Below are 23,336 nucleotides of genomic sequence, written 5' to 3'. Positions count from 1 at the left end.
CCTACATTTACATGCTATGGCATGGACATTTCTATCAAATTTGTTAGGGGAGTGTTCATTTGGGCTATTGTTTCAATGGTTTGTCACAGCCTTGCGGATGAGGTCATTCTTTGTTATAGACGGAATAAAGAGCATCTTATTTCATGCATGACAATGTGATGACAATATATGACCTCATTTGCATAGTTGTGACAAACTTAGTTGAAACAGTAGCCTTTATTTGAGGGTTCTTTTCATCACAAAAACCATGGGGAGGGGGCATTCATTAGAGGGGGCATTTATAAGCGAATATATGGTGCGCCTGTTACATTGTGGATTCTAATGTTGTGACATATTTGTTTGAAAAATAACCGCAAAAAATACTTGTAGACAAGGATATTCTAAACCTAAATCTGAACAAATACTCAATAAAATCACAAAAGTGACATCTAATTGAGAAGAAAATGGCCTACGACATGAAAACACAAATTACATTAAATTACGTGAGTACAGATTAAACATGTTTGGGAGAAAGCTATGTTTGAATTCAAATGCATTTATTCTCATTGATCACTTAATAGTTTATCTTTCATATTATTATGAAAAGTGAAATATATGAAGCGGTAAAATATAATTAAGACTGGACTATTATTCAGCACTTCCTTTTGAGCTTTCCCAGGGACTTAGACCAGACAGCCGCCCTGTACCCGCCCAAAGCACTCCACTTAACTTGCTCACTAATGCTGCGTGACTCGCTAAAGTAAGATCATGCGCTACATGCTGCTGTCATCTCAAGGGAGGTATGCTTTATGGAAATATTAACCGATCAAGTCTGTGGAACTATCAACTGTTTTTGCACGCACTTCTTGTGTTGGATTTAGTATAGTGTGTTTGACAACAACAATCAGGATGGATATGTGGCAGAAATTGGCAACCGGCAAACCGGGAATAAGAACATCTTTGATAGAAGGATTCAGGAACCATTTAGATACGTGGCAAAATTTGATCAAAGGTGCTGATAAAGTTTGCGATGTTGAGCTGCTTCAATCTGCGGGTTTGATAAGTGTTCCTCCAAGACCAAAACCGGTTGCTTGTGAAGAATGCATACAGATACAAGATAATCGTCAGACTCAAGATAATCGTCAGATACAAGATAATTGTCCGACTCAAGATAATCGTCAGATACAAGATAATCGTCAGACTCTAGAAGTGAAACAGAAAAGGAATAAAAGACGTTCAAGGGTGGACTTGATTTATGAGGTATTGTTGTTATGAAAGGTTTTAATTTGTTCAGCATGTTTGGGGCTGACTATGTGAAACACCTAACATCTCCCTCAATGTTAAAAAATTGCAAGGACATCATGTGTAGCTTCAAAACAATGGTGTCAAAAATGTTGCTTGAAACAACACTTTTGTAAAATGTTGCTTAAAACTATATGTAGGGCCTACATGTTTCTTTTACATTGTATGTGCATAAGAAACTGCAGTAGCAGAATTCACAACAATGGATTGTAAAATAATTTATCACTCTTGAAAAGAACAGATGAAGGCCTAAATCTTATAAAAAGTTTACCTAGGAAAGGGGAGGAGTGGTATCTGCCATCTTAAATATGGTCCTCTCCACTTTCTATATCCATTTTTGATGTCCAAGTGAAAACATTGTATAATGCGTAATTTGATTTTAATAAAAAGGTAACCACAATTCCTGTATTAGGAGTATGTCAGTGGTACAGTGTATGCATACAAATTCTGAATATCGAGCGTTGAGAACCAGAAAGCCTTAACTCACAAACAAAGGAATTCTTTGTGAGTTAAGGCTTTCTGGCTCTCAACCCTCGATCTTCATTGTATTGGGTACTAAACAAAATGAGCAGATCTACATTGTAGGAGGTTATCATCTTCATTCATATGGATGTGTAGTGTACCACATGAACACTGATGAACATGAAAATAGTTTGTAATTCATTTGTTTCCAAAGATGACTTCATACTTTTTTTCTCTGCAACAACAGTGAAGTCAAATACTACTCCAAACATTTAACAACTTTTCTAGAAACATTTAATCTTGCAACAATTATATTTTATTATGGGGCATTTTGTAGTTTTCATAGTTTCAAATTAATGGTATGAAATAAAATGATCCTATTTTTCCTGACTGGTTATTATTGACCATGACAATTTGATGCATTGGCCAATATTAATGTTGTCATAACATCATTTAATACTGGGCGGTAATGTTCCCTGCTATTACTGTTGGCTAGAGATGCAGCCTTTAAAAGCTAAACTTGCGATAATGATAGTTATCTCTTGAGGTAGGTACACTTGTGGAGAACCGCCCTAGCTTAAAGAGTCAATGTGGTGATCTGTGATAATAGCTTTAATGTGAATCACTTACGTAGCAAACCCTCAAGGGCTTGTTATGTCATGTGCAATTTAACATTACATTTAGAAAACAGTTTAGTGGAAGGGAAAAGTGGTGGTTTCTTCTGCATGCAATTTTAATGTAACATGACATAATTACATTATTGATTATTTAACATGCTTAATAGTAACAACAATAAATGTAGTGTCATTTAATTCAATTTAAATTTAATGCTACACAACAAGATGTTTGCAATTTGGATATATATTTTACGGTATGAGAACCTTGCAAATTGTTTCTCCAAAGGCCTAAAGGTGAAAAAAATATTTGCAATGAAAATTGTGTTACTCACATTTTGTAAAAAAGGCAAAACAACACAAAAACAAAATGTGAACATTGCTTTCAGCTCAGGATTCAGGATTTAGTAGTTTGAGGTTAGGCATCTCTTCTGATTCAGTTCTAATCGTCAAATATTTGGAAAGCAGGGTCAGAAATTCGGCGAGAATCAATTCTCGCAAAGATTCTCGTCAACAAAATTACAAGAATCTAAATGGATTCTCGTAAATATTTCAATCATACAAAGTTATATGGCGAGAATCCATGGATTCTTGCAAATTTGAACTGGGAGAATCCAAAAGGATTCTCGCACTTGGTTGCGAATTTCAGACCCTGGAAAGTGAAGATAAATGATACACATCATTGATTTTAAAATTCCAAAACGCATACATACATCATTATTATTTCTACCCTTTATCATACAGCTATGTTAGTACATGTTTATTATTCCTACCTTTTATTTAACATAATTTTAGTGCATAAAAATTAGGGAGCTGCTTGACACACTGGTGTAAGGTCTTTGCATGCTGTGCAAGAGGTCTTGGGTTCAAAACCCCTGCAGGGCAAAAATATATAGAACTAAATTAAAATCCGCTCTTGCTGTTGCTCATCTGGAAAGGCATGGCAGATGACCCATGATAAAGGCCTCATTACAGTCTATTCCGACCAGGGAAACACCCCCTGACTGCACCTGCCTGTCTTGTAAAATTGCCTGAGTCGGTATCTACAGAGACTCCCTTCATCAGGTCACTTGGTGTGGTTGAAATTTTGTCAGCGTTATCTCCCTGATTTCAGCTGCCAAGCACAGTAAAAAAGTTTAAAGCATGCATTTGTTTTTCCTTTCTTTCTTTTTTGAAATGATAAGAATTTTGAATAAATGCTCTTGAAACTAATGTCACACTTTTTGTTTCTTTTTCCTTTGTTTCAGAACACAAGGGCAGATCCAGAGCAGCTCTTCCATAAGCTAGAGAGGATAGGAAAAGGTTCCTTTGGAGAGGTCTTCAAAGGGATCGACAACAGATCCAAAGAAATAGTAGCCATCAAAATCATAGATTTAGAAGAGGCTGAAGATGAGATAGAAGATATACAACAAGAAATCACAGTGTTGAGTCAATGTGACTCACCTTTCGTAACCAAATACCATGGCTCGTACCTTAAGGTCAGTAGAAGGGCACTACTTTGAAGGAATGACTCTTGAACCAGAAATCTTGTCTCCCTTTTCTTGGCTTAGGATCACTCCTTCCTTGAACCAGATTCTTGTCTCCCTTTTCTTGGCTTAGGATCACTACTGCATCCCTATAATCATCAGCTTCTTGATTGATCATGCTTTGTGTCACAGTCAAATGAACCAATTGTCACTCAAATCAAATTTCGGATTTCATTTCAAGATCCTTAAGTTCTATCAACATTAGAGATAAGCCTAGTACAGTTTACAATTTTTGGTTTGATTGCATTGACATGTAAATGCAATACAATTGATGATACCATAAAAGGCATGCAGAGTGAATTGGCTACTAAAAATATTGGCCAGCCCATCCATTATGACACAATATTGGATAGACAAAAGACAAACTTCTACATTTTATTCTCTTATTATAAAACACTACAGTCTTATAATTAATTATAGCTTAGTAATATTTATTTTAAATACACATTAGAGATTTTACAGGAAAACGTGTCAGGGATGTGATGCAAAGTTAACCTGGCAAGGGGCGGTATTAAATGAAGGAAAGACAAATAGGTCAGGGTAATTGCAGTTGCCAGAGCGCTGCTCATCCTGGGTGATAATTTGATAGTTCCGGGTACAACCCATCTACTTGTCAGTGGCTTTGAGTGATAGTATTTACACTTTATTAGATGGTCATTTTGTTGATGGACACATGCAATCAAGATCACACCAATGTCAGTTATGATATCATTTTATTTACTAATTAGGATTTGTGTTATGCATTAATTGTCCTTCACAAGGGCAATTAATTATGAGTATTATGGTTAATGCATTGTGCTCTATGGGTGGATCCCCACAGTTTATAATCTATATTTGACCACGGAAAAGGAGGTTATTACATTGTAGTACATGGAGAATGGTAATCTGTTCGCGTTTGAGGAGGGGAGTAACATAGCTAACAAACAAAAACAACAAAAACACCCAATTGCCACCAAAGAGGGCAGAATTTGGCCCAAATTTTTCCAGAAAGGCAAATTAGGTAGCATAGGTTCCAATCTTTCCTTATTATTGATTGGAAGTGTTTACAAGGTCCGTTGGGAAACGGGAGTTTGAAAAAGTAGTTTGATTTCATTTCCCTCAGACAGATGGATTTTGAGAAGGAAATGAAATGTCACTGTGCCTTTAAACTTAGTGTCGGTGACACACAAATTAATAATAGTTTACATTGAAAGTACAGGAAATTCTCAAGTATTTGACACATTACTATGTTTCATGTCAGAGGAAATCCAGTTCTTTTGTATACTTTCAACATGATGTATGTATCAGTGCAATTTGTCATACTCTTTCACATCATGGTTTGTTGTATCTCATAGCACGGCATCATCAGGTCATTGTTTTGTAACATAGATGGGGTAGGGTTGTTGAATGTTGGACTGTGCGACGAGAGTGCTTTCAAAGCCTGGAGCGTGTATCACAATGATGGGGTATCAGGAAAGCAGTTGGATTAATGTGGAAATCCGTGATGAGCTGTCGAGTCATCAATTGTAATCTTATTGTTTTGTTGAGTGTTGTGTGAGGTCAGGGTGGTGTACTAGGTGTGGCTGAGTGAACACTTCAGTGTCATAAGCCATTGTCTTAGAAACAGTGATGTGTTTGTCACAAGTGTTGCTATGTGTACTTAGGTCTCTTTACTTTTACTATTTATTTGATCAATTCTTTTCATTCTTGCTTTGTTCTTTCTTTAAGTTAGGCGGGCAAGCGGGCAGCCTAACTTATTTCTTTCTTGCCATTTCTTTCTTCTTTAAGTTAGTTAGGCGTGCAGCCTAACTTATTTCTTTCTTGCCATTTCTTTCTTTCTTTCTTTCTTTCTTCTTCTTCTCACAATTGGCTACTACTTCCACAGCCTTGATCGGATTTCGACCAAATTCGGTCACAAGCAGTATTGGGTAGCTGGCTACAAAAGTTATGGGTTGTTTAACGTCAGAGGTCATCCAAGGGGTCACAGGGGTCAAAAAGGTCATTTTAACCTAAAATGCTCCAATTGAGATGAAATTTAAATGCAATGATCCTTATGACATTCTAAACATGTTTCAAATATTTTAAAATTTATTTAAGGTCATTAAGGGACCCATAAAGGGGTCAAAGGTCAAGTTTTTCAAAATGCTCCAATTGAGCTGAAATTTAAATGCAATGATCCTTATGACATTTGAAACATTTAAAAATATTTTGAAATTCATATAAGGTCATTAAGGGGTCAAAGGTCAAGTTTTTAAAATGCTCCAATTGAGCTGAAATTTCAATGCAATGATCCTTATGACATTCTAAACATTTAAAAAATATTTTAAAATTCATTTAAGGTCATTAAGGGGTCAAAGGTCAAGTGTTCCAAAATGCTCCAATTGAGCTACAATTTGAATGCAATGATCCTTATGACATTCTAAACATGTTGAAAATATTTTAAAATTCATTTAAGGTCATTAAGGGGCAATAAAGGGGTCAAAGGTCAAGTTTTCAAAATGCTTCAATTGAGCTGAAATTTAAATGCAATGATCCTTATGACATTCTTAACATGTTTTAAATATTTTAAAATTTATTTAAAGTCATTAAGGGGGTCATACAGAGGTCAAAGGTCAAGTTTTCAAAATGCCAGCTTTCCGCGATTAAGGTTTATTAAAACGGCAATTAATGAAACAATCTTATTAAAATTAATACTATTCAGCACAGTGTTGTTGCTTGATCAAATCATCACAGTCATCCGCCTAACTTACCTCGTGCCCTTGCAAAGGGCACAGTTGCTCTAGTTCTTCTTTCTTTCTTTCTTTCTTCTCACAATTTGCTACTACTTCCACATCCTTGATCGGCTTTCGACCAAACTCAGTCACAAGCAGTATTGTGTAGCTGGCTACAAAAGTTATGGGTTGTTTAACGTCGGAGGTCATCCAAGGGGTCACAGGGGTCAAAAAGGTCATGTTAACCGAAAATACTCCAATTGAGCTGAAATTTATATGCAATGATCCTTATGACATTCTAAACATGCTTAAAATATTTTAATATTCATTAAATGTCATTAAGGGTCATAAAGGGGTCAAAGGTCAAGTTTTTGAAAATGCTCCAATTGAGCTGGAATTTAAATGCAATGATCCTTATGACATTCTTAACATGTTAAAAATATTTAAAAATTCATTTAAGATCATTAAGGGGCAACAAAGGGGTCAAAGGTCAAATTTTCAAAATGCTTCAATTGAGCTGAAATTTAAATGCAATGATCCTTATGACATTTTTTACATGTTTTAAATATTTCAAAATTCATTTCTGGTCATTAGGGGTTATACAGAGGTCAAAGGTCAAGTTTTCAAAATGCCAGCTTTCCACGATGAATGTACATTAAAACGGCAATTTATGAAACAGTCTTATTAAAATTAATACTATCCAGCACCCAGCACAGTATTGCTTGATCAAATCGTCACAATCATCCGCCTAACTTACCTCGTGCCCTTGCAAAGGGCACAGTTGCTCTAGTTTGTTCTTCTTTGTTTCTTTCATTTGTTAATTTTTTTATTTTCTCTTTTCTTTTCTTTTTTTTTTTTTGTTTGCTTTTCTTTGCTTTTCTTTGCTTTGCTTTGCTTTGCTCTTTTCTTTTAATTTCTCTTCTTTTCTTTTCTCTTCTCTTCTCTTCTCTTCTCTTCTCTTCTCTTCTCTTCTCTTCTCTTCTCTCTTCTCTTCTCTTTTCTTTGTTTCTTTCAAGATTTAATTTCATACTTGTTTTAGACGCAGTCGCTCTCATTGTTCTGATACATTGATCTACAACACAGTAAACAATTTGCAACTTGATGCAATGCAACTCTTAAAATGTACTGATACATGACATGTACGGTATTTGTATAAAACCCTGATGGTAGTAACTTATGCAGTGCATAGTTTAGATATGGTATCAGTAATTTATCTATGTTATCGCTACTAAGCATTCAGGGCACAATGGTACATGGCAGTTAATGTGTTTGCTAAGATATGTTGCACAGAAACTTCTTTGGTGATACCTCAACTAGCTACTATGCACTGAACCCATAGGTAACAATAATTGTTGTCTGTGTTGGATTTGGGTTGAGATACCATAGCTGGGGCCTACTAATATGAATGGATGATTTGTATGCAACAATTTTGTTTTGTTTAACTCTTGTCCAGGTATGAGAAATGAAAACTCAGTAACAATAACAACAACTGTAACAAATATGACACACTATAAGACAATTAAGTTATTATTATTAAATTTTTATTATTTCATTCCAAGCACATGCTCCTTTCTAAGGCATTTATATTTATTAATAGAATAAAGTGTACACTGGTTCAGGGAATTTCACAGTTTTGCCCTGGATACCATGTGACATGTGTGCATACAGGAACAGGAAAAGCAAATCGCTGGGCTTCAAGTTTAGATACAATAGAATTAAATTGGCCTTTGCTGAAGACAAATACACCCACACCCCACAGTTCTCCACTGTACTGTTTATACTGGGTTAGACTTGTTACCAGTCTTAGACTTTGTCCCCTGTGTATAATGTGAAACACATTTTGTGTGTATACATGGTGTGCTTGGTTGCACACTAAGGTCATGAGGCAATAAACTGTTGAAATTTTATTTGAGCAACAAACTGTTATCCTGTTCTTTAACATTTCTTTTTTTCTTTTCTTTTTTTCTTTCTTTCTTTTTTCTTTTTTTTTTTTTTTTTTTTTTTTTTCTTCTTTTTTTTTGTGGCATTTTTAATAAAATTGACTTAGGTCCCCCAGGTTGCAATTTCATTTGCCATTCTTCTTGAACTAAAATAATGTCCATGAATGTGTCAAGTGGGAGTCATTTAAAGAAAATCCTTTGTTAAATTTGTCAAAACTAAGCCTAGAAAATCCTTTGTTAAAATTAGGCCTACCCCTTTATTGAACTCTTGATCCACTTTAGACACAGAGAATGAATCATCACAAAATCTTGATATATCTTTTATTAGCACACTATTTTTTTTATGTCAACAGGACACCTTGCTGCATTTCTGCATTATAAAACCAAATTGAATTTAACCACACCCAAGCAACGGCTTTTAACTGATATGACCAACTTAATTACAGAAATATATTTATTTTTATCTGCATCAATATAGCAAGTGATTTTAATGCTGCAATACAAGTTAAGCTACTGCTGGTTTCATGTTTAGGATTTTTTAAAGGATTTTATAAAGTTCCAATTTCAATTTTCTCTTAATCTATTATTAAAGAAGAAACTGAAAGTGTGCAAGGGTTTCAAGTTTGAGTTCTTTGCTTCTAAAAAGGTCATCTCAACTCCAGACAAGAATCAGCGGCGTAGCTGGGATTTTTTCCAATGGGGGCAAGCCTGTATGGGGCGGGGGCCCAAATCCACCAAATTTCCCTGCACTTGGGGGAGGGCGGGGACCAAATAGACAATTTTTGCTAGGCTGATTGATAATAATCGTATGGTATTGCATATCGTATGGATTCTCCATCTCTCTGCCCCTCTTCTCCCTCTCTCTCCTCTCTTTTTTTCTCTTTCTCCCTCCTTTTTCCTCTTTTTTCCTTGTACTAGGGGGCGGGGCCCAAATAGGCAAATTTTGCCAGGGGTGGCAATTGCCCCCCTGCCCCCCCCCGGCAGCTACGCCACTGACAAGAATGTTAACATTAAAAATCCAATTCAGCCAACACATGTTATAGCAAAATGGTCTATGCTTTTATAAGCTACATGTATTATAACAAAAAGGGATGTTTGATCAAAATGTTTCATTCTTTATTTTAGGGGTAACTAGAAATAATGATAATAAAAACACATTATGCCTAAATATAAAAAGACTACTTTTTATGCAAGTGCTCATTAAATAAATGTATCATTTTAATTTAGAATATAATCTAAAAGAACGGCCAAAACTATCATGAGGGTTTTTTTACATGCTAATATTGCAGAAAGTGCTTTAAACGTGATCTGAAGGGGCACATGGGATTTGGGGAATGGGATTTACATGTAGAATGCATGTTATTTTATTACAGTGGTTATGTGATCAGCAGCCAGCAATAATGTTTTGTTAATTTCTGTCTTCTTCTTTTCTCAATAGGGTACCAAGCTATGGATTATTATGGAATATTTAGGTGGCGGGTCAGCTCTGGACCTGATGAAAGCTGGCCCGATAGATGAAGTGTATATAGCAACTATTTTAAGGGAAATACTCAAAGGCCTTGATTATCTTCATTCGGAAAGAAAACTGCATAGAGACATAAAAGGTACAAAAATGATGTGATGATGTCATCCTGATTTTCATGTAGTGATGAATACCGGTTCACTAGAAACTGTATGTACATAACCCATGAAGTAACATATGATTCATGAAGTACAGGTAGCAGCGATCATGGCAAAAATGGCTTTGCGCCACCAAAAAAAACAAAAACAAAAAAACAACAACCATAAAACAAAAACAAACCAATGATAGTGAGTCCCTCTCATTGAGCATACTATGTACATCAGTTTATAGTTGATCTGGATTTCCTCAGTTTAAGAAAATCACAACTAATTATTGTCACAGAATTGCCCTCTATACCAAGTTATAAGGCAGTGTCAGTATAGCTTCTATGTGTAGGCATATGTAGTGCAATTGATGCAATGTTAAAGAAGTTCAATTGCTAAAATGCACCTTATTTTGAAAGTTGAATTGCAAAAGGTAAAACATATATGCAGTAGAATTGCACTGGAAAGCAACTTTCAAATTGAGGTTTGTTTTTGAGTAACTGAGCAGATGTACTAAATAGTATATCTTTTACAAGAACCACTCAAAAAAAAAACTTAAACAGAAACAAAGTGAGTGATGAGATTTCTACTTCTAACAGTTTGATATGGTGCACCTGGTCTGTTGGTGGTGCAAGTGGTTTGTAGATCTACATGTATGCTGTTGTATGTACGTACATATATATTGAAATGTGGGATTATACATTGTTAATTGTATGCTGACAGTAGAAGTAGAGAACTAAAATACACTTATGTGTAGTGTATAATTAAATTGGAGTATGAACCAGAGTTAAAGTATAAGTATATCATAATACATAACTGAATTGAATATTGTCAAAGTGTGATGCCCATACACCACTTTGATATTTGTTTTAACATTGATCTAGTTGTCACAGTTGTTACCAAAACAAACAAATATGACTCATAATTAATTTAGATATTTCTGTCCAAACCAGCTGAACTGTTACAGAGTTGTAAGGGCAGACACCCTCACAGTGACCTTTTATAGTTTTTGGGTTCAGTCAACTGATACCTGTAAGAAAAGGAACTATACTCCAGTAGGAACCAGCCGCCTTTTATTATTTCATGTGCATTGATTTGTCACGGTTGTACAGAGTGCAGTCAGTCAAATTCAGCTGTACAAAATTGGGAGTATACATGTACAAACAAAACCGATTGCTTACAAGTATAGAAGAAGTAAAACAAGACAAATTAATTGTGTGATAAAATCAAAATTAAGCACATATGTGTCAGGCAGAATAAATAGAAATGAGATCGATAGAGTTAATTTAAAGAAAACTGTTAGATGAAGTAATCAATAGCGAAATAAAACAGCTTCATATTTTAATAATTGTCATCACCCTACTAAATATGATAATTGGCAAAATTTTGCATAAATCTTTTTAAAGGTTTTATGTACCATAAACAAATACAAAAAACATTGGTTAATAATAAACATACATGGATTTACTCACCATTCTTTGGATTTGAATTTATAACACATTATGAAACATGATTGGGTAAAGGTATGGGTACATCTGAATGAGACAACAAGGAATTGAGGGCCACATTACATTATTCATTTATTTATCAAAAAAATTGCTATGCAATTACTGTATTACAGTAAGTTGCTGTAAACTTTTGATGAGAGCGTACTTCTGTGATGTTGACAAGGCGGAACTAACATCGCGTAAAATGAGTTGTTATCATTGACTTGATAAAAGCAGATTGCGTTAGCATCCAATCAGAGACAAGTGCGTTTAACACAATGAATATGTGACATACAAAGTAAACTACACTCTCATCAAATTTAGGTTTACAGCAATTTACTACAGGATGACAATATGTGTTAATCTAGTAATGTCTCAGAGTCAACCCGACAAATTTTTTTTTGTTTATGTAAATCTGACGAGTTACTAAAGTGTAAATCCAGAATGCAATTGAATATGTACACTGTAGATCTGTAAAGCAAATCATTGACATTTGTCTTAAATAACCAAATAATTATCTGTTATCCCTTCTTTTAGCTGCCAATGTACTACTCTCAGAGAACGGTGAAGTGAAACTAGCTGACTTTGGTGTGGCAGGCCAGTTAACAGACACGCAAATAAAGAGAAACACTTTTGTAGGAACGCCTTTCTGGATGGCCCCAGAGGTTATAAAACAGTCAGCTTATGATTCAAAGGTGAGTCTGTGCTATGAGTCTAACCCCTTCTAAGATCTGTCATTTCATAATTATGCCAAGTGCAGGTGTAAGATGGTCATTATTATTTTTCAAAGATTTGACAACTTTTTATCTTTTTTTTTAAGTGATTCATATCTTCTGGACTATGTTGCCTAAGGATAATTTGTGACGGATGTCAAATTTTTCTTATCAGCAAATTTCTTAATTTGTTGACCTCTGTGATTAATTACTTTGAAGGTGTAGACTATAATTGATTGGGTAGGCGTTCTTATTACAGTTATCATTTTAACAATATAAAACCGATTCGCTGGCTTACGGCCTTTTTATGTATATCAGAATTTTAACCAATTAAGACACATTTGAATGATTTAGTAATTTTTCATCCCCCCTCCAAAAAAAAGACAAAAACCCATCATCTTCATTCTTCATGTCAAGGCTGTTGATATATTGATGGAATTGAGTAAAGTAAACCAAATGTAAAGTCAAATTCAGATTCGGGAATTATTCATCAGCTGCAATTATTGTCAGTCGGACATTTTATTGTGGCCCTTTAATTGTGCATCAAGATGCAACAGTTTTAGCACCTGTGAGCAATATGTGGCTCACATCCTCTTTCATTGTATGACTATGACATGACCAGACATGACCTTACTTCCCTCTAGGTGCTTTATGTTATGTATCAAACTTCATACTAGACCCCGTTAATGAGTATATAGTATAGCTTGGGTGACAGCCAGACTTCTGATGAGTTATCTCTCTTGTAGGCCATTTCACATAACAACGTCAAATAATAACTTTGATAATAATGTTAATACGTTGTGTGAAACAGCCTATGAGTATGAAATATGTCAAATCTTTATGTATTCACCAATAACAATGATGTCTAACTTGCATTTTGTAAGGGGCATAATGGGCTATCTATAAAAAAGAAATATGGAAGAATGGAATGTTGAAGATTATAATAGAGTAAAAAAAATATAAGGCAAAAATATTTTGTAAGATTGTCGGGATATAGGCGCAGCATCAGTATTTTTCATTGATTCATTGAAATGAGATGCTCCAGTATATGAGACTAATCCAATTTGTATATTTGTTTGCGTTATACAGGCAGACATCTGGTCATTAGGTATCACAGCAATAGAACTAGCCAAAGGAGAACCACCCAATTCAGACCTTCATCCCATGAGAGTACTCTTCTTGATTCCCAAAACAACCCACCTACGTTAGACTCAAAGAAGTATAGCAAACCATTCAAGGAATTTGTGGACAGCTGTCTCAACAAAGATCCTAATGATGTAAGTAGTACACTATAAGGCAAAGTTGGGTGGGATATGGATTATTACTAATCAAGAAACTTGTGTATGGCGATGTTGCCATTGAGTTGTAACGTTTGAGAGAGAGTCACGTCTCACGCCAAAGCTGAATTCAGAATCACTCTACTGTGACAGATTTTCAGTTTATAACAGGTGTATGCGTATAAGTTTTCATTGGTATAACAAAACACAGTTCTCTATTGTTTCTAGTGAGGAACTCATACAATGCAAGGCCACAGGCCGACCATGTTTTGAAACTAGAGATAATTTGTATCCCACCTAAACTGAGCTGATAGCAAATACCTAAGTGCAACAGATTCGCACACACCAGTTGCAATCAGTACACCCCCTATGGAAGATATGATCTAAATCTTCAAATGAAGTCTCCCATTCAGATAACCTCGTTTGAAATTCACACTGCCTGTGTGGAAGATTAAGTTCATGTCTTCCATAGGGGGTGTATGGATTTCAACTGGAATTGCCCATTGTTTAAGGAGCTAAATCAAGTTTAACACCATGGTCAGAAATAGGGATTGAGCAGAAGTAATTGGATTCAAATGACTATAAGATCATTGCATATTGTTAATTTTGTTCCAATAGAGACCAACAGCAAAGGAACTACTGAAAAGCAAGTTCATCCGGAGTGCCAAGAAGACGTCTTACCTCATAGAGCTCATAGACAGGTTCAAGAGGTGGAAGGCAGATGGTAATGATTCAGATTCAGACTCCAGTGGTGATGATATGTAAGTAAATCTTTATCATGACAACATTTTTTATTTTTATTTCATTTAAATCAAACAATACAACATCAACAACAGGCACAAACATTGAATGAGGAGGAGGTACTCAGAAGGCTGAATAGCCTGAATTTAATACTCTGGCCTAATTTAAGTTTCAATACAACCAAAAAATAATCCCCAATATGTCACCATACAACCCTTCCTCCTTACAACACTGTCAAAGCCAAGTGAGCCAGTTTTTGTGGTGACGAATATTCAAGAAGCTATCATGACAATTACATATTACATATTACAGGTAATGAAAATGACTTTCAAAATAAATAAATAAATAAATAAATAAATAAATAAATACTTGGAGAAAGGTGACTATCTTCGTGCAGAGTGCTCGATGCATTAGCAGATGTAACAATACGAGTCGAACTTGTGGAACGAAAGTTGTAACTCTTCACGCTAATGCGATCATCAGACAACTGAGGGCTACTACTTACCGTAGGCCTTATCCTCTCTTAATGTTCCAGCCGTGTTTCCAGAACTTCCTCTAGTTACCAACAACTGGTATATTATTTTACTTTAGGTTTGTAGAATGTATTTTAGCACTATATTAGTATGATTGTAATCCTTTACTCCTGCAGTTCTCTTATTCAGTGAAGAGAAAAATAATTAATGCAAACAATTTCATTCATTTACCTTCAATAATATTATGCAGGGATGATAATAACATACCACATCAGAACAATGTCGACAATGAATGGCAGTTTGGAACATTGAAGCAAGGACAAGTACATATTGTAAAAGAACAGCCTGAACATCCGCCTCAACCTAGGTCAGAATCCCTCAACTCACTAGTAGTACCATTACTTAATGAGGTAAGAAACTCTTTTTTATCATCCCCTAAATTGTATTCTAATTCAGTTATTGCGTCTTGTCAAGAATACACGCAATTTGATTGGTTTTCACCCATCCATTATGACACAATAGTGAGCGTGCGGACACGCAACGGTGTCACGCTTGTAGATCCTCAAAGATCGTGCAATAATGCGTTCGCGTAATACACGTGTGCGAATTAAGAAGTCAGGAATACACGCAATTTGATTAGTTTTCACCCATCCATTATGACACAATAGTGAGCGTGCCGACACGCAACGGTGTCACGCTTGTAGATCCTCAAAGATCGCGCAATAATGCGTTCGCGTAATACACATGTGCGAATTACACTGGTAACTCTAAATGTCTTAAATTGGAAAAATTGTCCTTTTAATACCCTGGTTGAATGGGGAATTAGGTTTGGCTGACAATAGAAAACACTCAAAAGAAGGACCAAAACAAGCTCAAATTAAGACCAAAATAAGCTGAAAGTTGGATGAATGCACTTGAATGTTGGATCAGTCAATACAGTCAAAATAGGAAGAAGTACTTTACTCAAGTAGGTACTCAAGTGAAGTGGTTGGAGTAAATTTGGCTTGTATTGGTCTTACTTTGAGCTAGTTTTGGAGTGGTCAGCTTATTTTGGGCTTACTTTTGAGTGTTTTGGTCCTACTTTTGAATGTTTTTTATTGTTAGCCAATGCTAACTTGATTCCCCATTCAAACTGGAAGATTAAAAGAAGGAAGATTTTTCCAATTTAAAACACTGTGTGTTAGCAGTGTTAAGAACACGGTTCAGCGGCTTAGATGTTTGTGACGGTTTCATTCATTTAAAACAACGGGGATGTCCTTGCAAAAGTAACTTTATTTTTTCTGAAAAAAAAGCAGTTTTACTTATAAAATTATACTATAAACTGCATAAGAATGAGAATAAAAGATAGGATTTTGTCTTTTGCCTATCCAATATCGTGTCATAATGGATGGGCTGGCCAATATTTTTATCGTAGTGGATACCGGCTGTGCCGGCATCCACTACTCAACCTTGAACCTTGGGCTTGCCTTAGGTGAGAATTTTCTTCCTCTCCCAAAATGTTCCTATAAATTCAGTTCATTTACATAATATAATTGTAGAAATTCTTCAAGTTTATTTCATGGATTGTGGGAGACTCCCCGATGGTTGTTGGGAGTTTATATTAATGCAAAATTTTCACCTGTTTTGTATTACCTAGATGAAATCAATAAGAGCTAGCGGTGAAGGCAATCATAGTGAGATAGATGAGTTATGCAGAGCATTTGATCTGGCAGAGGAAACCAGTCCGGGCATATGTGACAGACTTGTCTCGCAAGTTGTCAACAGAGTACAACAGTAAGTATTGTTGGCATGTGAATATGGATGAAAACTTTACAATAACCTGGTATGCTGTTAACTGTCTTCCCTAGAATTTGCTATTCTATGATACATTAGGGGAGAAGGTCAAGGTCCAGGCAACTATTAATAACATTAGGCTATTCAATTGAAATACAAATACACCATATGTAGAAGACATAACCACTAAGGGAAAAGTGAATTTCATATCTTCCACAGAGTTCAACAGGAATAGCCAATATCAGTAGCAAAGGAGGCCCTAAAAGAGTCAGGAGTGCAGGCTTAATGTCCCAAAAGCATACATGTGTCTATTAGCATTATGTCTGCCAAGTTATGTGATATCCAGTGTACAACATACCAGTCAATAAATGATGCCTTGAACAAATATTTACTAGTGCATTATTAACAGTTTGGATACTACACACATTCTTCATCAGCATATTTGTATAAAATATAACATGGGAATATGTGAAAATATGAAATAATATGTATGTATGCATTTCAAATTTACCTTTCAGTTTGTTACTCTTGATTGTACTAATTATTTGTTCTTTGTTTTTCAGTGGAGCAGCACCTCACTAAATAGGACTGAGCTCAATTATGGGAAAGCAAGTAGCTTTGATTCATTGTTGCACAATACAGATGACATAAGATTCATTGAATAGCTTGGGTGTAATAGCATCAGGACTGAAATCACCCAGTATACTGTGTAGATATTGCGGACTTCAAAAATGAATATGATGTATCGACCTGTTTTAATCTGTCGCATGTTTTGAACTGACATACATGCTATACAATGTGCCAGCAGGCGTACATGACATTCCAGACTGGCTGCTGCTTAATTCCCAGTGTTTGTACAGAAAACTATGGATAGTACTACTTTGTATATTATAGCGTTAGATCAACTACAACAATGGTGGGTACCTTACGAAGGTGAAAGGACGGACTAGCTGGTACTCTGGAGCCGGTTATCCAGGAGAGGTATCAGTGTATAATGATTCCTCAACATTTGTGTAAATATGTACAACACATTATTGTTTCTGTATCTTTGTGTCATTGTGCATCTTTTTGTTACTTATCGCTAACTGATGATCTATATGGAAAGTTTGGTAGGAATTATCTGTATGAACTTGAGATAGTTGTATTATACAAAGCAACATACAGATGCTTCCACTATACAGACTTCAATTTGTTGCATTCTGACTGTATTCATTCCATTAAATGCCCATGCCCATAAAAGTGCTCATATTGTGACTTTTCAACTTACATGATGTGATACCGTTAACCGCCCGTCGGCCCGTCCACCTAATTATTTCCATCAAGCTGTCAATTTTCAAGTAGTAGAAAAATAACATGTTTGCTAAAAATCCCATAATATTGCAAATTTACAGTGGACTTTTAATTTATTTGTCTACTTCTTTAAAAATAGCATATATTTTAAGGACCAAATGGACAAAGAAAACAATTTTGTTTTGTTCATAATCATGCCAACATCACCATTGTTCAGGAAGTATCAACACATCTTTTGCCTGACTTTGTCAAGCTGTGTTGCAATTCACCAGCAAAATGGTTATGGATCACACAGCTTTTGGAATGATAGGGTAAACTTTTTGTGGCGATCATTTTTGATAGTGGTTTAGGACTCAAAAGTGTTAATGAATTGATGGATGTGTAGTTTGGAGGTTACCTGCTAACAGACAATTAATTTCAGGAAAAAGCACACACCCACAATTATTTAGGGCCCCTAATGGAAACAAATATGGTAATAATGATAATTACATTTTTTCATACCTACGTGGAATTATTAACTGCTTAAAGCTGAATCTAACATCCTTCATAGGTTGCTGTTTGAATGGCCATGATACATAACATTTAAATTTCAGATGTCATTTTACAGCTGAGATTTAGCTTCAGATGTAATGTAAAATTGACTTCAATTCCTGTGAAAATAACACACACTCAAGGTTGCAACAGATACCAACTCAGCTTTGTGCAAGTAATTTCATTTCCTTACCAAAACAGTTAAATTTGAGAATAATTAAATGGCACAATTTTATTGAAATTTTCATGTGTGATTCATATTATTATAATGGCAATATTTATACAAATTGATGCAAATGATGATTCTTTCCCCATATAATTGTGAAAGAAATTTATAATTTTAAGTCAATAACTTTTATTTCTAAAGGGTTCTCTTTAATTTTACTTGTTATCATAAAACAGATTTATTAAATACCTGTGTGTACAAATTGGTGGTTTGTATAGAAGATATTTTGTTTTTCTTTTGTGATGTAAAGGCATAAAGTATAATAGATGCTGGTACATCATCAATATAGAAAACCAATGTTAAATACTGTACAGTTTTATGTAATTTAACGAAGAACCCAGACCTTGGTTTTTCGCATACAAAAATACAAATTTTCCAAAAGCTTGGAAAATTGAGTGTACTTGATGAAACTATTTGATTAATTTGTCTTTATTTTCATTTTGTGTTTAAGTTAATTATATGCACATTTTTGTATGAAGTAAAGTGAGGTCTTGGTTCAGTACTGATTTATCAAAGTGCATATGTGAAAATGAATGATAGTGAGTGATACTGTATAATGATATGATGCTGTATACATGCTTGTTGGCCAGTGCTTACAAGTAGATGTTTTAAATATTGGTGTTGCTTTCCATACGCTGTTGTGGATTTAGGCAAATGAAATAACCGATGTAGATATGAGGCGTAATTATGTTTTATATATATTCATGTTTAGTAAGTTTGAAGAGAGAGAGAGAAAGAAAACAAAATCTGATTTAAAAGCTTGAATCTTCTGGCATATCAACCATGCAGACAGTCAATGATATAAAATTGCATCTATTGAGCTCATATTTATTGGTAGAGCTATGAGTTTCAAAAATATTGGGAAAGACATAGTTGATCCCAATTAAAACTCATAGCGAGACCAATAATTGGGAGTAACGCATCCAATTTTATCATTATTATGTTTTGGATCCAATATATTCACACACTTGGATTCATCAAAACATAATAATGTTAAATTTTGTACAGTCTTAAGTAACTTAACTAAAGAATGGCTACAGAACCCTACCACTATTTGTTTGCTAGCACCCTGGCACAACCAATGGTGTTCTCATTTGCATAACAATAGAAACCAGGCAGTTCTGTTAGGGTACAAGTAGTTGACTGGCAGTTGTGTTTTGAAGCCATCCCTCAGAATTCAGCCCCATGCAACATCATGGATATAATGATGTAAAAGCTAGAAACTACTCTTTAGTTTTTTTGTTTTGTTTTTTTATCAATAAGGCTGTATAAAAATTGGTTGTACTAAAAGTGTTTATTTTAATACACAACCAATTTTGATGTTAAAGAGTCATTTTGTAGTAACAATGCTTGATGTATATGTACTACTGCATAATCATATCAAGATATGCCCAGTTGTTCACCATATCCTTTTAAAAGTGAAACTGTACTCTTAAAGTGAACACCACTGGTAGCTTTGAGGCTTAATACAAAAGTGTTAAATTTGCTTTACACCCTCTCACTCAGTTACATATGCACAGAGGATTGAAATCATTATAGAGGGCAGTATTTATGTTAACATCTGACTTTTATTTCTTGTATGGGCAGAAGTGCTCTGAAAAACAGATATTTTGTATGATATAAATACTATTATGCCTGTTTCAAGATAGTGTAGTTACCAGAGGGGGTTCCCATGCACCGAGTGCTTTTTTTTTCTAACTTACATTTTTGTAATCCTGAAGGTGTCTAGTAAATGAATTTTGATGTTCCCAAAATTAAATATTGTCCCATGGGGTTCATTTGGCGGCCATCCTGGATTCCGACAAAATTCAATTAAATTGACATAACTTTTGAACTAGACATCATAGGAAGACAAATGACCCCATTTTTCGGGATAATGTGGACATGAGCAATCAATTAAAAGGTTTATTTTCATGATTTAAACATGTTGGATACATTAAAATGCAAAATATTAGGTCCCATGGCGTTCATTTGGCGGCCATCTTGGATTCCGACAAAATTCAATTAAATTGACATAACTTTTGAACTAGACATTATAGGAAGACAAATGACCCCATTTTTCGGGATAATGTGGACATGAGCAATCAATTAAAAGGTTTATTTTCATGATTTAAACATGTTGGATACATTAAAATGCAAAATATTATGTCCCATGGCGTTCATTTGGCGGCCATCTTGGATTCCGACAAAATTCAATGAAATTGACATAACTTTTGAACTAGACATCATAGGAAGACAAATGACCCCATTTTTCGGGATAATGTGGACATGAGCAATCAATAAAAAGGGTTATTTTCATGTTGGATACATTAAAATGCAAAATATTACTACAAATAGTATCTTCAAGGCATACTACGTCTGTATATAATAGGAGCTCTTTTTGGTACATTGAGAAGGATATTTTGATGTTATTGATTTATTTACTATTTTCTCTTCTAGGTGCATGACTTAACTTATTATTAGCTAGAACTGGTGTTAGTGAACTAAAAATCGTAGCATAGTAATAGTGAAGTGGTGGATAATCATGCCAAAACGCATAAGGGTGATAAAGGTACCGAGTCAGACTCACTGCAGAAACGTCCACCTGTAAATTGTATTTACATGTGATTGGTATTGAGCATCTAGATTATACGCCGCTCAGTAAAGTAAGGGCTCCGCCACTGACAAGCTGGCTCAGCTACATGACATTTGCGACAAAAAGACACATTGAACCTCTTGACTCACCCTATCGCATGGATGATGTCTGTAATCACATTCCGGAGAGTCTTGCTGGTGCAGATTTATATAGAAACAATTGGATATCATCGAGGCTGCTACCGAAAATCAATATCGTTTGAAATGTAGTGCAGGAACTAATGAATCTTCAACATCACAATCCTCTCGTAACCGTAAATTACAATTATCAACTGTCATGCGACTGTTCCCTCCAGAATGTATCTTTTGTGAAAGACTGGAAATGAAAGTGTCTGGAAAGACTGAGAGATGCATCAAATTCCCAGCATTCAAGGACAAAGACAGAGCATTTAAGGAGCCTAATTGGAAACAGATTGAGCCTCGGGCACTAGAACTAGGACTACTTCGTCTACATAGCATGGTGCAAGGTGATGACCTGTTTGCAAGAGAGGCGAATTTCCACTATTCCTGTCGCGATTCTTTCAACACGAAGTACACAACTTACCTGCGTGATGAAGCGAAAGCGACAATATTGAAACAGAGCAGGATCGTAAAGCTGCTGCACATCTGCTGGCATTCACTGTTGTCCTTGATTTCATTCAAGACCGAGTTGCTGGGCAGAAGGAGGTTATGTTACTTACATCGCTGAGTCTTCTGTACAATCATACGAGAGTTTGAAAGAAGTGGCTTCCCCAATCCAGAGTACAGAAGTGACAAGCTGAAGGTCCGACTTGAGAACCATGATATTCATGACTCGATCACCTTTGCCAAGTTTGATCCGGGTGACAAAGGCTATATCACCTACAACCTACAATATCTTCAGTAAGCTGGGTCACTGTGAGACATGCAACTTCGCCTTAGGAACTAGAGACAATGATGGCCAAGGCTCTTGATAAGGTTTCCACATAATACTCCGCAGATCATTACCAGCAAGGGAAACGACGTGTTTCATCTTGTATGGGACAATCTAAACATAACAAAATGACGAATATCCATGGCTAGAATGTTGTGAACAGCACTGGTGTGATAATTATACAAGATGTGAAACCCGGGTTTGATACTACTAACCAGGATCGAACTCTCCCTCTCTACGCGCTCCCTGTTCACATCTGTGGAAGCTATTGAGAGAAGCAACCTGTCCCAGGGTTTGGTGGCTGATCTCATTACCACTGGCTGCCTACGTAGTGTATTGACAGGGAAGGCATATGCAAAAGCACTGTTCTGCCTCTAAACAGTCGGTGAAGCCGGTGAAGCGCTTGTTAATTGAGCGATTCATTGAGGAGGAGAACGTTGAGGTCACCAACCCCAAAACCTTGCTGAATCTTGTACAGACATGTACTCCTCGTGAGACCCTGGACCTCGCTTTACAGGACCCCTCAACTTTTATCATGCTTGTGAAGTATGTCACATATGAAGACAAGGACATACTCCTGACCCACTTGGATGGTGAAGGGGTGATGGATAGGGGTGAAATAGTCGATAGTTGACTTTCTTTGGGGTTTCACACCGGTAGCTGAGAGGAAGCCACCAAACCCTGGGACAGGCTGCTTCTCCCCATTGCTTCCCGTGTAAATGACCAGACACAATATTCTTTGAGATGCATGTTGAGTACATTTCGCTATTTATCATGGGCGTAGTGAACACGGTTCCCTCAGGAAATTTGGGCCCGACTTGACTACAGATATGAACAGAAGCCATGGTCTCGGGTATATCTCACGCTCGTGAGAGAGGAGAGTCCGATCCTGGTTAGTAATGGTATCAAACCCGGGTTTCACATCTTGTATCATTATCCCACCAGTGCTGTTCACCACGTTTGGCCCATGAATATTTGTCATTGTTTTGTTTAGATTGTCCCATTCGAGATGAAACACATCTTTTCCCTCGCCGGTAATGATCTGCGGAGTAAGGGATGTGGAAACCTCATCAAGATCCTTGGCCAGCACTGTCTCAAGTTCAATGCGAAGTTATGTCTCAGTGTCACAGTTATATCCAGCTTACTGAGAATAGTGGCGAGTTGTTTGCTTCTGTAGAGGT

The 23,336-nt window shown here is 35.8% G+C and overlaps 1 protein-coding gene across 1 annotated transcript; it reads left to right on the top strand.

The window, feature by feature from the left end:
• The first annotated feature begins 753 nt into the window (after window positions 1-753).
• Window positions 754-19,369, top strand: LOC140156071 (serine/threonine-protein kinase 26-like). The gene is given in 10 exon segments (XM_072179186.1): window positions 754-1,239; window positions 3,605-3,835; window positions 9,952-10,117; window positions 12,143-12,300; window positions 13,408-13,507; window positions 13,510-13,595; window positions 14,214-14,356; window positions 15,060-15,219; window positions 16,446-16,582; window positions 17,146-19,369. Coding segments are annotated over 10 exon segments (1,551 nt in total). The 5' UTR covers window positions 754-888; the 3' UTR covers window positions 17,165-19,369.
• Window positions 19,370-23,336: the final 3,967 nt, after the last annotated feature.

Source organism: Amphiura filiformis, chromosome 6, assembly GCF_039555335.1.
Source record: "Amphiura filiformis chromosome 6, Afil_fr2py, whole genome shotgun sequence".
Lineage (NCBI taxonomy): Eukaryota > Metazoa > Echinodermata > Ophiuroidea > Amphilepidida > Amphiuridae > Amphiura > Amphiura filiformis.
This window is presented reverse-complemented; position numbering and strand designations above follow the sequence as displayed.